The following is a 16,861-nucleotide window of genomic DNA, read 5'->3' on the forward strand; positions in this document are numbered from 1 at the left end:
GATAAGAGTGCGCTCAGAAGAGCTCTACCAAATCTAGTAGTTAATATTTTAAAAGTAGGAAGAAAATCAAACCTAATATTATAAATGAAAATTTATTTTTATATTCTACTAAAAACTTATACTTTATAAGCATTCAAAACACAAAAAAATATATATAATAAAATAAGGTGCACCTTATGTTCAATACACAATTAGTACAGAAAATCTTAAAACTGTATTAGAATATATTTTCCATATATCTCATTAAAGAAACATGTTTGAGGTATTTTTTAGCGTGTTAGTTGGATTGTGTCCAAATCTTGCAACAAAGTGTTATACAACTCTGAAGTGATGTATCCAATCTTTAAATATATCAAGCAGATACTCGGTTGAAAGCTGAGTTATAGTATTAACACAATAATTTCCATAAATTGTATTGTGAATGTCTCTTGTGTAATATCGTCTTATTATAGAAGGTCAGTGTTGCCCATAAAGTTGTTTACTCACCAGAATTCGAAAGTTACAGGATTTTCTCCTGCCTTTCTCTGACCTAGTATTTACCTTTTGTGTAGATTTTTCGGCGTTCAGATAGCCGTTAAGTCGGACTATGACGTGTCTCACACACGTGCTATGCTCATCCGCCAATCGCTGGGTCAGATTACCGGTGGTTTGATTTTTCAAAAACAGAGTGCTCTGTGAACAACGATCTGTCAAAAACTGTTCAAAGGGCAACACTCCAACTATTGCAAATAGCTACAACACCTTTATGGACAGGAAACATCCCAATAGTTCAAGCCGTGTCCTGATAGGAACTTTACGTAATAACAGCTTCAGTGTTATTTTAAGCGCAATCCAATGCTTCCTTTATGAGATGTCCACATCAAGCTGGCCAGCTTTCACAGGTCTGAATCATCTACGCGTTTCAGCTAAAGTGCTTTTTTCAAGATCAGCACTATATCATGCAAAGCATAACCCCAAATCACCTGATTTTATATAAACAATCCAAATGATGACTCCTATTTTATTTCTGGGTTGCACATAAGACAGGAGTAGTTGTAAACTTATAAATAAACTTTTAGTGTCCTAAAAAAGTGAAAAGTAAAATTTCTGTAGACGTCCTTTGGCTAAGGGCATAACTATAAAACACAATTCCATGTGCAGGAGCTCATTGGAGTAAAGCAGCTGGTGCTGTGCACAGACCAACTAATTGCAAACCAACTAATCGATTATGAAATTCGTTGACAACTATTTTCATAATCGATTATTATCGATTATGCCGATTAGTTGTCGCAGCTCTAGAATTTAGGAATAGGAATGAAAATTGGAGATATAATCAAAAGCAGAACTATACTCCTAGGAAAAATGAAAATTGGAGAAATTACCAACATGATGAATCACACAACTACTATAAAGATAGAGAATATCCTGATAGACACTATACAGATAGAGAATACTATAATCACACACATAACAAAGGTAGAGAACACAGAAATCACAATTTAAATTCATATCTGAACACATACATAGGAGACAAAATAGAAATTTTAGAGAAGATAGAGACTATAGAAATCACAGAGTGGAGAATGAATATTTTAACACAAGCACTAACCATAATAGAAATTGGTATCCCAAACAACAAAACTGGGAAAAAAGAGAAGGCGCATTAGCGTTTAAAAATAGTTTTGATCCCATACAGGATATAAAGGAAGGGGAAGAAAGAGGCCCAGAAAAAGCAGGTGCCTCAAGGGATTTTTTAAAATTGGACAGGAAAGTAAATGTGAAACAAAAAGGAAAAAGAAACAGAGAGGAAACAGAGGAAGGGGACGAAAAAGAAGAGAATCAAAAGAGGTCAAGGTAGCTAATACAGCAAGAAATAATGGTATCTTTAATTTAAGTAACCTTGAACTAAATGAGAAACAAGTGCAAGTCCTTCAAAAAGGTCTATCTTTTGCCCTTTCAAAAAAAATTAACAAATTTGAAACACTAATCAATATAAATCAATATAATCCTAAAAAGATACTTCATAAAAAATCCCTGTGAGTCAAATACTAGTGAGAATCAAAAATACATTCATACTACACTCAAAAACAAATCATCATTTTATCCCTCTAGTAAAAAGGGAGACAACATTAAACAATTTGAAAACAAAGTCAGAAAAGATCTTGAGAATTATAAAAATAAAGACATCAAATTTAATTTAACAAATGAAGAATATAATACTCTAAAAGATCTTAGAGAGAAAAAAGATATTATTATAAAACATGTCATCATGAACACTAATGACTATTTAAAAGAAGCTAGAAGAATTTTGGGAGATGAAGAAACCTACAAAAAAGTTATATCCAACCCCGTATAAAAACAAAAGAAAGAACTAAATATTCTAATCCAAGAAGCCTCAAATAAGAATCATATAGATACAAGGGAAAAAATGTTTCTGACTATAGAATATCCAAGGATACCGACTTTTAAATCCTGCCCAAAATACATAAGACTTTAAAAGACCCACCTGGCAGGCCAATTATATTGGGCATAGACTCTTTGACAACAAATCTATCAAAGTATATAGATTCGTACCTACAGGAATATGTCAAACATCTTCCATCGTATTTAAGAGACTCAACTCACTTTCTGAAAGAAATAGAGAATATAAAATGGGAGGAAAACTACATCATGGCTACAAGCGATGTTACATTACTATACACCTGTATTGATAATAAACTGGGACAGACTGCAATAAAACATTTTTAAGATAAAGACCCAAAAATGCTAAAAGATCACGCAGACTTTATTATTAAATGCATAGACTTTATTTTAATAAACAATTCATTTAAATTTGATGGAAACCATTATATACAACAAAAAGGGACTGCTATGGGTACTAAGTTCGCGCCCAGTTATGCCAATTTATTCAAGTGATTCTTTGAAGCAATAAACATTGGGGATGGCCCCTGGAGCGCGAACTTGGTACTATTCAAAAGGTTTATTGATGATATCTTTATAATGTGGAAAGGTGACAGTGAATTATTACATCTATTCCTAGATGATATGAACTGCAATAATCTAGGCTTAACATTTACAAGTGATGTAAGCAAAAACAAAATTCACTTCCTAGATATTGAGGTTGAAATAAAAGAACAAAATATCCAAACTAGAACGTATTTCAAAAAAGTTGATTCAAACAATTATATTCACATTGAAAGCTGTCACTTGGACAAATGGGTATCAAATATACCAAAAAGACAACTGATGAGAATTAGAAAAAAATTGTAGCTTTCTGAAAGACTATAAAGAACAAGCCTTGATCTTGAAAGATAAATTTAAAGACAGAAGCTATGACGAAATCCAACTCGAAGAATTGATAGACCAAATTGAAACCCAAAATAGAGTAAATCTGATGTCCCCAAAACCCAAAATTAAACATGAAGAAGAAGAAAAACTCTTCATTCCATTTATAGCTAAATATAGTGAACAACATAGATGTATAAGGTCAATTTTAAACAAACACTGGCACCTAATTAGAAGAGATCACATATTAGGAGATCAAGTAAAAGAACATCCGGATATTATTTTTTAAAAAGGTGAAAACCTTAAAAATTGTCTGGCGCCAAGCAAGTTCAATAAAAATAAGAGAAAAGGGAAACAATATGATCTACTAGGAAATGCAGTAAAAGGTTTTTTTCCCTGCTACTCATGCATTTCATGCAAACATAGCACAAAGAAAAATAGAGATAAAATCAACTACTAGAGAATTTAAATATAATATCACTGATACCATCAGATGCTCGAGTAAAGGAATTATATATCTAATCTAATTCAATGTCCTTGTAAAAAGCAATACCTAGGATAAAACCCAGCAAATACTACTTGATAGAATCAGAGAACACATGAACAATATTAAAAGAGGTTTCGTAGGACATCTCCTATCAAAACACTTCAAAGAGAAACACAATAGTAATGTAGAAGGTTTTCAGTTTTGGGGTATTAAAAAGGTAGAAAAAGACTGCAGAGGTGGCAACTACGAAAATAAATTATTATATCAAGAAGCCCAACTTATATTCGAATTTGGTAGTTTGACACCTGAGAGTCTTAATGCAGAATTAGACCTTAATCCTTTTCTAAAAAACTTATGTTAAGTATCTAGGCTATGTTTAATCCTACTAGGTCTAGTATACACACATAAGTTAAGGTAAAAATATCTTTATCTACATTTCTGGAATATGCACAAATTCTATTTAATATGTAGCATTTAAGACCATACATATGTTAATATTTTTAGTATAGATGTACACTTATTCTGTCCCCAGTATAGCATTTAATATACACTCAAGCCCAATTTATATTCAAATTTGGTAATTTGACTTCTAAGGGTCTTAATGCAGTACCAGACATAAACCCTCTCCTATAGAACTTCTATCAAGTAATCTAGGCTATGTCTAATCCTACTAGGTATTGTTTACTTACATAAGTGAAGGTAAATATATCTTTACTCTATCACAATGTAACATTTGAGATTATACATATGTAGTATTTTTAGTATACATTTACACTTGGTTTGTACATGTCAAAATCCTGTCCCCAATACAGCATCCAGTATACATGTGTAGTATTTCTGGTATTCCTAATTCTCCCCATTTCTATGTAATATTATGCTCAATAAAAGATTCCTCTGCGAAATCGCATAGTGCTATCATAATATAATATATAAGTGAGCTGGACCTTGCGGTACTCAGAATATATAGTTTATATCATTATATAAGAGATAATACAACACACTAGTGAGCTATACCCAGTGAGATTTACATATACACGTTGTAATAATAAAATTAATATTGTAAGACCAATTAATTAATGTCATCATAATGTATGATGAGAGAAACGATAGAATAATAGCATTCACATACCATGATTCTATATAGGTTTTGTTTGAAAGTACCCCCTGCATGTTTGTAAGATTTGATATCAATTTATTAAATAGATACAATGGTAATATGTAAAAGCATCCCTTTTAATATATCAGGTCCGCCAGACCTCGCTGAATACAGCGAGCAATACGCTCGCCATATTCAGCATTGCACCAGCAGCTTACAAGAGCTGCTGGTGCAACGCCGCCCCCTGCAGACTCGCGGCCAATGGGCCGCCAGCAGGGGGGGTGTAAATCAACCCGATCGTACTCGATCGGGTTGATTTCCGGCGATGTCTGTCCGCCTGCTCAGAGCCGGCGGACAGGTTATGGAGCAGCGGTCTCCGTACGGAGCTTAATAAATATGGGCCATAGTCATGAAATGGAATATTTATAAGTATCTTTCTAAGTAGCCTTCTAAAAAGCAGCAAGACACAGAAAATTGGATTGACAAGCTTTAGAACAGTAAAAAAATCCTTGTAATGTTATTAATACCTGAACTTAGTGCTGATGCACGCAGGTTTTTTCGCCACAGAAAAGAGAGATAAAGTTGAAATATATAATATGAAGTCAACCAAGGTTGTTCAAATTCTTGGTCCAAGGTGTTATTGTGTAATCAGGGTGCACAGTCCCACAATTCCATTCGACGCATTTCGCTCTCTTCAAGGAATTTGTATCTGTACAAATATATCTAAATATATTGGTGATAATCTTACAAACTTTATTACTAGCAAATCAGTAGCTAGCATCACAGACGAGCCTCTAAGCACGGATTGGTAGATGTGGATCAAGCCCCCAAAATTGCCGGGTGTGACGTAAGACGCTGAGAACACGAGACACACACCAACCCCGATACACTGCAGGAAGTTTTGGATGCCCTGTGGTTCTGGATGAGCAAGTTGAAAGGTACGACATTATACAGTAGCTGCAAACTGTGATTTACCACCGATTAAGACGCAGGACGAATTTGGATACCCTGCAGTCTAACAGCCTAAAAAGGTACGATCCTTGAAAGGAAATGTGTTGTTAGCCATTATTGCACCACTTCGCTACTTAAACTCTTTGTCAGCCGTAATGGACTCTTCCTCATATCAATGAACATTTTCTATTGTTTTTAACAATTTTAAAGATTGTATACCACCAGTCAGTAGTATTTTTTCAAATATTGCATATCTAACAGAAGACATAGAAATTGGTTCATCACGATCGTATTCAATAAGTGGATATTATTGTTCTGTAAACTGATATCAGTTATATATTTGTTCGCTTCATATCAACTATTTGATCTCACCTATACAATAGTGGTTTTTGTCAGAGATACTGCTATCCATTTAAAATGTTATATTAGTTTTTATATGATTTTATATGTAACAATTTCATTAAATATTTATGTACAAATTGGTAGTTTGCATAGATTTGATTTATTATTTTTATAAGTGCAACTTCACAATGGTCTGGTCTTTCTAGCTGTTTTAATAAACAACACACACATAAGGTATCTTTAGCTGATAGCGCCCTTACTGCACTTTGCTTTTTTCTTGTCCACATTTTTTAGATTGAAGGATCTAAATTTACAAGTAAGGAGTTTGATACCTCACATTTGACACTAGCGCACTATTATTCACACTTTGTTCAAGCTTTAGAACAGAGCAGAATCACAGCAGGAAACTCCCATGGAGCCTATGAAAAACACTATAAAAAAACCAAAATAAAAGACCAGGTCATCTTGATAAAGGCCCACAACGGGCTAAAACGCTTAGACGCACCTGGACATTGCTATAGCCCAAAATCAGAGCGCTCTGACATAAACTTGGGTGAAAACACACTGGAATTTTGCCCGATAGATCATACAGCAAAGATAACACGTGAAGACACACACGGAAGTGGCTGAATCAAACTGAAAAGAGGACGACGAAAAAAAGAACGCCAACAGTTGAGTGCTGCGGATCCCGCAATCGCATTACACAAGCAAAGGGAACATGTGGTAAGAAACCCCAATGGCCCCTAAAGGACATCAACTTCTATAAGGTAAATGTACCATAACAGTTGTTTTTGAACCAGGGGAATTAGAGGTTCCACTTATCCCTAATCTAGAAAAGAACACTGCTTGAAAAATTGTTTTAAGAGAAATGTAAAGCGACACTCTGAGACAAAAATCCTCTGAAAAAAAACGCCTTCTTGTGGATTTTTAAAAACTAAGCGGAATTCAACTTAAAACTGTTATATAATCACTGTGAAACACAGAGTTATAATATTAACTTTAAAGCTGCCATATACCCGCTGCTATTGGAATAGAGGATACTCTCTCTGGACACTTGGTTTTATGTGTTTTGGACATTAGTCCCCTTTTTAGTTTTTTAGTATTTTTATACCACCGGTGGTTCCCATATTAAACTTGGTATGAATGGTACAGTGTAATTGTATTACCACAGCTTCATGTCTATCTAGGCATCTCCTATTATAAAATTGCAAAGAGGAAGGAATTACTAAATATTGTTCTTAAATAAATAATTTTAATCTCTCATTCTGGTTGATGTTGTTGCTTTTTAGCGCACTTTTTTGTATTTTATGATTTTTCCCTTTGGAAAGTTGTAGGGGCTTTCCTTTTTTAAAGTTGCTTGCGCATCAGGGGGTTTGATAGGCTAGATTTTGTGTTTTTCTTCACACACATTTTAGTTAATTAGCTAAAAATTGTACAGGTAATTGTCTTTGCGCACAGAGGGAACATTGCCTGCCATGTGCACGTCCAATCCTCAGATCTGGAAAACTTTATTTTCAGAGTTAAATTACAGTAAATGGTTGTAAAATAAATAATGAAATTGTATTGCTAAGTTGTTTTACTATGCATAATGAAATATTTAATATTACAATATCAAGATGTGTCTGATCCCAACATCCCTTATCTGCAAGTTTCTAAGAAAAATGAGGTTGTAAAATAAGTTGAGTATAGTCAATTAAACAAAATTATTCTAAACATTAATTTAAGTTGTACTTTCCATCTTTCCATTTATTATATACATTATTATTATCTTGTACATATTAATAGGTAGGTGAGTTTATTAATGACTGGATGTCTCATCCTAGGGTGTTTGATTTGACCACATTTCAGCTATGAAATCATCATGTTCATTTAGATCAGTAACAGTAGTTTATTAATATCACCCTACAGAAAGGATGAACTATTAATTTGCAAAACTTTTGTGAGAACTGTCTTTTAAAATGCCAGTTACTAAAATGTGTCATTGGTTCGTTTTTTTCTTCAACTCAGCGCGCTACAGGAGCTGCCACCGTCCTTCCAGTTTGCCATAGATACTGCAGGATATGACCTTTATAAAATAATTTCCTCTGAAAAAAAATTCAATTTTCATTTCACTCTAATATTGATTGTTAAAGGGATATTAAAACTTTCTTTTATATATTTTTGTGACTGAAAGGGAGATTCTTTAATATGTGTTACATTGTAACCATTCTCTTTGTTGCAGGGAGGACACGGGTGATTTTTTTGATAGAATGAAGAGTGTACTCCAGAAACAAGAGAGTGTGCAGCGGTATTGGAGAACAGAGGTACAGTATATTATATCATGATAAGTTGGATCATAAAAATAAATGAATAAATATAAAGGGAAAGTAAACGCCTTGGGGCCGATTTAACAAACCGTCAACCGGCCCCAATGTATCTGTTTCCGTGCGTGCCCTCAGGCTCACAGGAAACAGGAGTTAAGAAGCAGAGGTCTTAAGACCGCTGCCTCTTAACTTACATGCCTCCTCTGAGGCGTCGAATATCAATCCGCCCGATCGTATACGATCGGGTTGATTGACAACCCCTGCTAGCGGCCGCAAATCTGCAGGGGGCGGCATTGCACAAGCAGTTCACCAGAACTGCTTGTGCAATGTTAAATGCCGACAGCGTATGCTGTCTGCATTCAGCGATGTTCGCCAGACGTTGATAAATCGGCCCCCTTGTAATTACAATACATGTCTGCTATAGAATAACATATCAGCCAAATCTAAACATTTTTAAAACAAATTAACACCCTGATTGCTGGTTAAAGGGACATGAAACCCAATTATTTTCCTTCATGATTCAAATACAGCATGGAATTTTAAAGAACTTTTCCAATTTACATCTATTTTCTAATTTTTTTGTTCTCTTGGTATCCTTTGTTTAAAAGCATACCTAGGTAGGCTCAGGAGCTGCTGATTGGTGGCTGCACATACATGCCACTTTATTGGCTCACACATGTGCATTGGTGTTTCTTCAATAAAGGATAACAAGAGAATAAAGCAAGTTAGATAATAGAAGTAAATTGGAAAATTGTTTAAATTGTATTTTCCATCTGAATCATGACAAAAATAAATTGGTTTTCTATCCCTTTAAATAAACATCCTGATTCAAAACTTGAGTCTGCAGAACAACAGGTTGTCACAAACATTATGTTATTATAAAATACATTGTTTTGTGGTTGTTATCTCCCAAGCCAATTAGGGAAATTACAGTATATCATATAAATATGTAGCAGGGTTAAACTTGAGAGGTCAGCTAGTACTGAGAAGTACAAAAAACAAAGTTTTCAGCGCTAAATTACATGAAGGGGGATTGGGCTATTTAAATAATGAAACATTTTGTATAAACATTTTATATAACAAATTCTAGATGTTTACTGTTCTTTTGGTGTTATTTTCTTTGTTGCTTATAAAAGGGATTGCTTTCAAAGTTTTTTAAATATTGTTTGGCAGGTCTAAAAAGAGACATGATTTAGGTAGGAGGAAACGAAAGTGGCTTCAGTCTAATCTCCTACCCTCCCTATTTATGATAGTAATTATTGCAGCAGTTATGGGGCAGGGCTTGCCTGATCGGGGCATTTTGTCTTGAAATGGCTCTTGGGTTCCTCCTGTAGGTGTGGCAGGAGTGTTAGCCTAATAGGGATATGTCCTTACCTAAGTTGTTAGGGGCACATTTGTTGTATGGCCAACTGCATAATCGGGAGCTTAATGAGGCTCTGTGTTAGCTGTTTTATACTTGCTTTTTATTTATTTATTTTATTAAACTATAAAACTTGTTGCAGCCTTTATAGTCCAATCTATGGTGACTGTCTTTATTTAGTTAATTAGGATACAGTGCCACATGTGCAGTCAAACTTTAGTTGATTTATTAGTTGATTTTAGTTAGGACCTGTATGTCTAACCAGGAGGGGTTACTATGTGCCCAATATTTATATTGTATATTATTATTTATATATATATATATATATATATATATATATATATATATATATATACACACACACACATATATACACACACATCATTACCTGTTCATATGCTTTTTCTTCAGTCTTCAGTTTTCTTCAGCATTTCATTTTTTCTGGGGTTGTAGCAAATAATTTCAGACCAAAAGACACTAATCAAATGGGTTTACTATTTGCTAACAAAGTATATTTGACTCACCACCAGAAGAATAGCACATGTTATATTTATTTATAGCCAGCAAGTTACCTGTTATCTTTAGTCACAACCAAAACATTATCTCTTATTATGATAAAATAGCAAAACAGGGGGAACGGAGCCGACTGCCAACATGGACGATCATAGACAATATGAGCTCCGTCGAACAGCAGGCTTAAAAAGCTATTTATACATGTAGGCTGCAAAATACGTTGCCATCCAGCCTCTAAATAGCGCTTAACTGTCCCGGACCCACGACACCTCGCTAATGGCACTGCATCACCGTGACACACGCGGAGACATAAAAGGCCCTAAGGACAATCACTGGAACTGGCTGCTATCATAAGCGCCATCGGCTCACGACCAACAAACTCAGGTGGGCAGCCGACCATCACCCTGGACTCATAGCGACTGAGGAGACTGGTACCTGAAATTTACTTGGGTGTTAAACAAAAAGAGGTAGGAGTTGGGAAACAGATAGGCCCAAACCAAAACAGCACGAAACTGCGCAAGCAATAGAGGCCTAAGGTACAACCACAACATTAAGACTCCATAACAAAGTAGAAGTAAGGAATTTCTGTACACCCCACATAGGGAATCCTGCCCTTTCTACTCAGTAGCTGCGCAAAAATTATTACAGTGACTTTTTCTATAGCCATTAAGTAGTACGCAGCATTTATAAACCACCACAACACTGATCTACGTAACAGAGCTTGATCCAATATAAGGAGATCTGACTTTCACATCGCTTCTCTCAAGCACGTTCACAATGGCGTCAAAGAAAGCAGCAAAAGGGTACAAAACACCCAAAACTACTACAGCAGCGACCAAACAAAACTCCTATTTTAGGTCATTAAGCTCTACACAAGGCTCAGATGTATAGCTAGAAAATGACAAATCAACCAACTCTCAAACGGCTGCGGACACCATAGCAGAGGATAAGACCCCCTAACCAAAGCAGACATCAGTTCACTACCTACTAAGGATGGCTTCAACACCTTCCTACAGCAGGTAGGCAAGATGTTTAGAGAAGGCCTGGCCGAATTTAAAAAGGACATATCAGACCTAGGAAAATGAATTGAGTATGCAGAAGAGCAGACCAACGACATCATGAACACTGTAGAAGGCCACTCTAGGTGTTTATCAGTCCAAGACTCCCAAATTCAACAGCTTAAATACCAACGAGAAGATCTAGATAACAGGGGGAGATGGCAGAACCTCCGAATCAGGGGAATCAAACTACAGAAAATCTACAACAATACCTTCAGAGACTTTTCCAATTCTTAGCTAATGACAACTCTTTACCTCTGATACAAATAGAAAGCACTGTGCCGCAAACCGCGAGAGACAGAGCCTCCAAGAGGTGTAATTCTCAAATTCCACAAGTACCAAGACAAAGAGCAGATGTCCCAAGCAGCAAGAAAGTGATCACCTCTTCAATTTGAAGGTCATCCTCTGAATATTTATGCTGACTTAAGTCCTATGACCCTCAGCAACAGGAAAGAGGCCAGGTTCCTCATGGGACACCTCAGAGAACATAGAATTCCATATAGATGGGGCTTCCCATTTAGTATAAGAGTAAATAAGGATAACAAAATAGCCATCTATAAATCAACTGAAGACCTAGGAGAGTTCTGCAGACTTCTGGACAATCCACTCCCATCCTTGCCTAAACTTCAAGGAAACACCACCTCACAGAAGAACCAATCTGAACTTCCAACTCAACCACAAAGAGCAGCATGGAATAAAGAAAACGCCAAAGAAATCCGCCCGCTTCAACCTCAGGGATAGCAGACCCTCATGACGTAACCTGAACATTCCCTTTCTTGGTTGAACCCAATAAAGCACAGTAAAGACTCCAATTACCAAACGTCTAAAACTAGGCAGTATCCTTTCTGAGATGTATGCTACAAATGTCTGATTACACTGTTCTTTTTCAATTATTTCCACACCTACCACACACACTAACCCTTATCAATACAGTCCTTAGCCAAGCTGAAAAAGTGACCCACACTTTATTTACCTCCATTAACTACATACCTAACACTTGTTAGACTATGTTATTGTTTTTGTTTACATGTATTTATGTTTCATTTTTATTGTTCAAAGTTTATTTGTTATATAGGTACTCTAAAACCCTGCTTTTCAGGGATATTCATACCAAAAATGCTCAAAGATTCTGTATGTCTACTATTAAAGATGCAATGCTACTCTATATGAATGTATACTCACCATACTGTTGGGCTGGCGGGGACTCTTTGCCTAACTCCAAGTTTCTTTTCCATCCACTCACACTCATTCCCGACAAAACTCCCTTAAAACTTGAACACCATTGCCCTGAATCAAATAAATTAATAACACAAAACTGCAAGGTGCTTAATTCCCCAACCAAAAGATCTATTGCACTAAGCCATTTTAAAAAAATAAAGGGAGATATAATATTTATACAAGAAACATACTTCTCAAGATGAAGCGCACCTAAATTTTTCTCCCCTGACTACCCCACAGGCTATTTCCACTCACACCCAACCAAGAAAACATTTGGAGTAGGTATACTTTACCACAAACAAATCCAGTTCCAACTAATGAATAGATATGACGACCTAAACGGTAGAATTTTAATATTATCAGGCCTTTTATTTAACACCCCAGTGACAATAACATGTATCTACACCCCTAACCTGAACCAAAGTAGGTTCCTCAAAAGAGCCAACGACAAAATTCTTGAAACCCGAAAAGGAATAATGATCTTAGGGGGGGATCTAAATACCACCCTTAACCCCCAATTAGATAGCTCCTCCAACAAAAGATCCAGAAATAACTATAATAGCAAAGCAGTCCTAAACAGCTTTAACAGTAACACTTTAGTAGACATGTGGAGACCACAACAACCCAAAACCTGTGACTATACTTTCAACTCACACACCCAAAAATCATACTCCCGAATTGACTACCTCCTAATCGACTTGTTTTAACTTTTATTAACACTTTCACTAAGTAGCTTTCTACGCAGCACACATTATATTATCACTGAAAAGATAGAAGATTATTATACTATTTTATTTTTATCATCACACCTGAACCTTATATTATTGGTATTCTCTACCCTAACTAAAAGACTAACACTTTCATTAACACTTTCACTAAGTAGCTTTCTACGCAGCACACATTGTATTATCACTGCAAAGATAGAAGATTATTATACTAATTTATTTTATCATCACACCTTGAACCTCATATTATTGGTATTCTCTACCCCAACTAAAAGATAGAAGATTATTATATTATTTTATTTTATTTTACCATCACACCTCATATAAGATTTAATATTGGTATTCTCTACCCCAACTAAATATAAATTAATGCAAAGGTCTTAGTTATATACATTTCCAGATTGCGGTTCAGCGCCCATTCCTACCCCACTATTACCTCCTAATCGACCACAACCATATTGCACTTGTAACACACAAATTAACATAAGCCTACGGCATGGTTGGATCACTCATCGGTCATCAGGGAGTTAGACTGGCCCATTATACCACACAGACAAGGCTTCTGGAAACTTGATGAATCGCTACTACACAATCCAATCACACTAGCCGAGACCAGAAAGACTCTACTAGAGTATTGCCGTCTCAACAGTAATACGGTCAATAAAGTAGGCACCCTTTGGGATGCCCAAAAAGCTGTAATCCAAGGAAGCTTTATTCAGCACAAAGCTAAAACCAACCGAACACGCATTCAGGAATATAACACACTTTACCAGAACCTCAAAATAACTGAAGACCTTCACAAACCAAGCCCAAGCAACACAGACACTCTTACCAAACTCACTAAAGCTAGATCTGCCCTAAATGCCAAACTCCAAAGATAAGCCCATAAAAAATCTCTATCTTAAGAAACTCTATTTTCACAGAGGTAATAGAGCTGGTCCCCTACTGGCAAAAGCTTTACATAAAAAAAGCTTAACTACACCATGTTTACAACGTAGAAGATGAATCAGGGGAACTGGTCCATGAAACTCCCAAAATAGCAAAGGTATTTAGGAAATACTACAAACACATATATAACCTTTCTAACTCATGACCAATCCCAAACAAAATAGACATTACGACATGCCTGGAAATGATAGACCTACCCGAACTTAACTTAAGTACAGAGAAATTCCCTTGATGAACCTTTCTCCATCCAAGAAATTATAGTAGCCATCAAAGACTTACCCTCTGGTAAAAGTTCTGGACCTGATGGTCTCACTAACAAATAATACAATACATTCAGTGATATTTTAGCCCCACAACTGTTCACCTTTTACCAGTCCATAGATAAATCCGAACAATTCCCAGTATTGACCAAAGAAGCGCACATATCGGTCATTCCCAAAGCAGGTAAATCACTCACATCCCCAAGCAATTATAGACCCATATCGCTCCTTAACACTGACCTTAAAATATTCACAAAAATTCTTGCCACCCATGTCAACCAAATACTCCCATCCCTAGTACATATAGACTAGGTTGGCTTTGTGCATGGTAGAGTGTCAAGGGACAACACCATCAGGGCCCTCCAATTAATGGAATACGCCAAAATTAACAAAATCAAAACTGTCTTAGCCAATGATGCAGAGAAGGCCTTTGACCGTCTTAACTGGTCTTTCCTGTTCTCAACTCTTCAGAATTTGGTTTCGGTGAAACAATAATAAATAGAAATAGCTGCAAGCAGCAATTGAGGTGGCCAAGTGCATCGCCTTTGCAATTTTATACAAGCAGCTAAGTCACACTATAAACCTATAAAGCACATTTTTAAAGTTCTAACATAAGCAGATGGAAAGAAAACACATTTTTGAAATTTTTGCGTTTTTGAAAATGGCTGCCACAACATATGACAAATACTTTCAACATGAACAGATGTAACTCTAGGTCACAATATATGGTTATACAGCAAATTTCACAGCTTTAACAAAAGTGGTTGCAAAGAAAACACATTTTCGAAATTTTTTGCGTAAACAAATATGGCTGCCACAGCTTGTGACCAATTCCTTCAACATGAACAACTGTAACTCTAGGTCACAATATAAGGTTAAACAGCAAGTTTCACAGTTCTAACATAAGCAGTTGCAGAGAAAATAGATTTTTGAAATTTTCACGTAAAACAAAATGGCTGCCAGATCATATGATATACAGCCTCCATATTATGTACAATAGTTCTCACCATAGATGTCAATAAACATGGCAAAAATAAAGCATTTTTGTGAAATGTTTTTTGTTTTATTATTAATTTAAAAATATCGTTAAGCATTTTAGAACAATTCAAAATGGCTGCCAAACCACATGACATATCAACTTCACTTGAACAAATCTGAATATTAGTCAGAAGATAACTCTATAAACAAAATTTCAAGTCTGTCCCATAAGCGGTTTTGAGAGAAGAAAAATTTTGTAGCTTTTATAAACATCGCATACGAAACAAAATGACCACCAAGCTATGCAATGTATGGCTTTCAAATTGCTCACTATAGACCTCTACAATTTGCAGAAGTTTCATGAAAATTTGCAAATGTTTTATTTCATGAAGGCGACTGCAATATTGCTTTTAGGGATCATGACTATGTGTAATCATGTGTCTGCTGCACTGTAATATAGCTAAATAGCGTAAATATAATGCATAAAGTGCAAATTTAAGCAATAAAACAAGATAAAAAGGCGAATGGTTCATAGCAACCATGCTGATTATGGAAAATTCACAGTTTTAACAATCTTGGTAGATGACCTTGCAAAGAGTATCTGTGCAAAATTGCGCTTCATTGCACTTAGCGGTTTCAGAGAAGAAGATGTTTAAAGATTTTCGCTCATTTCAAAATGACTGCTAGATCATGTGACTAAATCCTTTCTCTTCAACAAACTTTATTCTAGGTCAGTACAGCTGTACACACAGCAAGTTTCACAACTGTAACATAAGCTGTTCTGGAGAAGAAGGTTTTTAAGCGTTTGTCGAAATTTGTCGCAAAAAGCAATATGGCTGCTAGATCACATGACCTATGAGATTTATGTAGCATAGGATTATGCACAGCATAGATCTCTAGCAATGTGCCAAGTTTCATGAGTTTTTGAGTTATGCTGTTGTTATAAGCATTTGAAAAAAACGGTGGAAAAATAATAATTATAAAAATAATAATAATAATATTCTGAGCAAAAACAATAGGTGTCCAGCACCACCTAATAAAAGCATTGTATCATACCCCAACGGCCATAATTAGAATAAATGGAGTCCTATCAGACAGCTTCCAGATAGGAAATGGCACGAGACAGGGTTGTCCCCTGTCTCCACTGCTATTTGTCCTAAGCGTAGAAACCATAGTGGCCCGAGTAAGACAGAACACAGAATTCAAAGGAATCCCTCTGGGAAATAATAATCTAAAATTTTCACTTTACGCCGACGACATCTTGCTGTCCCTTGCATCTCCAAATACTTCTCTCCCAGCAGTCATGGAGGAGTTCAGTCTATTCGGCAACCTTTCCTACTTTTCGATTAACTACTCCA

The 16,861-nt window shown here is 35.8% G+C and overlaps 1 protein-coding gene across 1 annotated transcript in view; it reads left to right on the top strand.

Annotated features, from left to right (window-relative positions):
• Positions 1-16,861, top strand: part of BAIAP3 (BAI1 associated protein 3) — a 537,315-nt gene that overhangs the window by 192,605 nt on the left and 327,849 nt on the right. The window contains exon 2 of the mRNA XM_053695302.1: positions 8,362-8,443. Within this exon, the coding sequence (XP_053551277.1) occupies positions 8,362-8,443 (82 nt within the window). The remainder of the gene's footprint in view (positions 1-8,361; positions 8,444-16,861) is intronic.

Source organism: Bombina bombina, chromosome 11, assembly GCF_027579735.1.
Source record: "Bombina bombina isolate aBomBom1 chromosome 11, aBomBom1.pri, whole genome shotgun sequence".
NCBI lineage: Eukaryota > Metazoa > Chordata > Amphibia > Anura > Bombinatoridae > Bombina > Bombina bombina.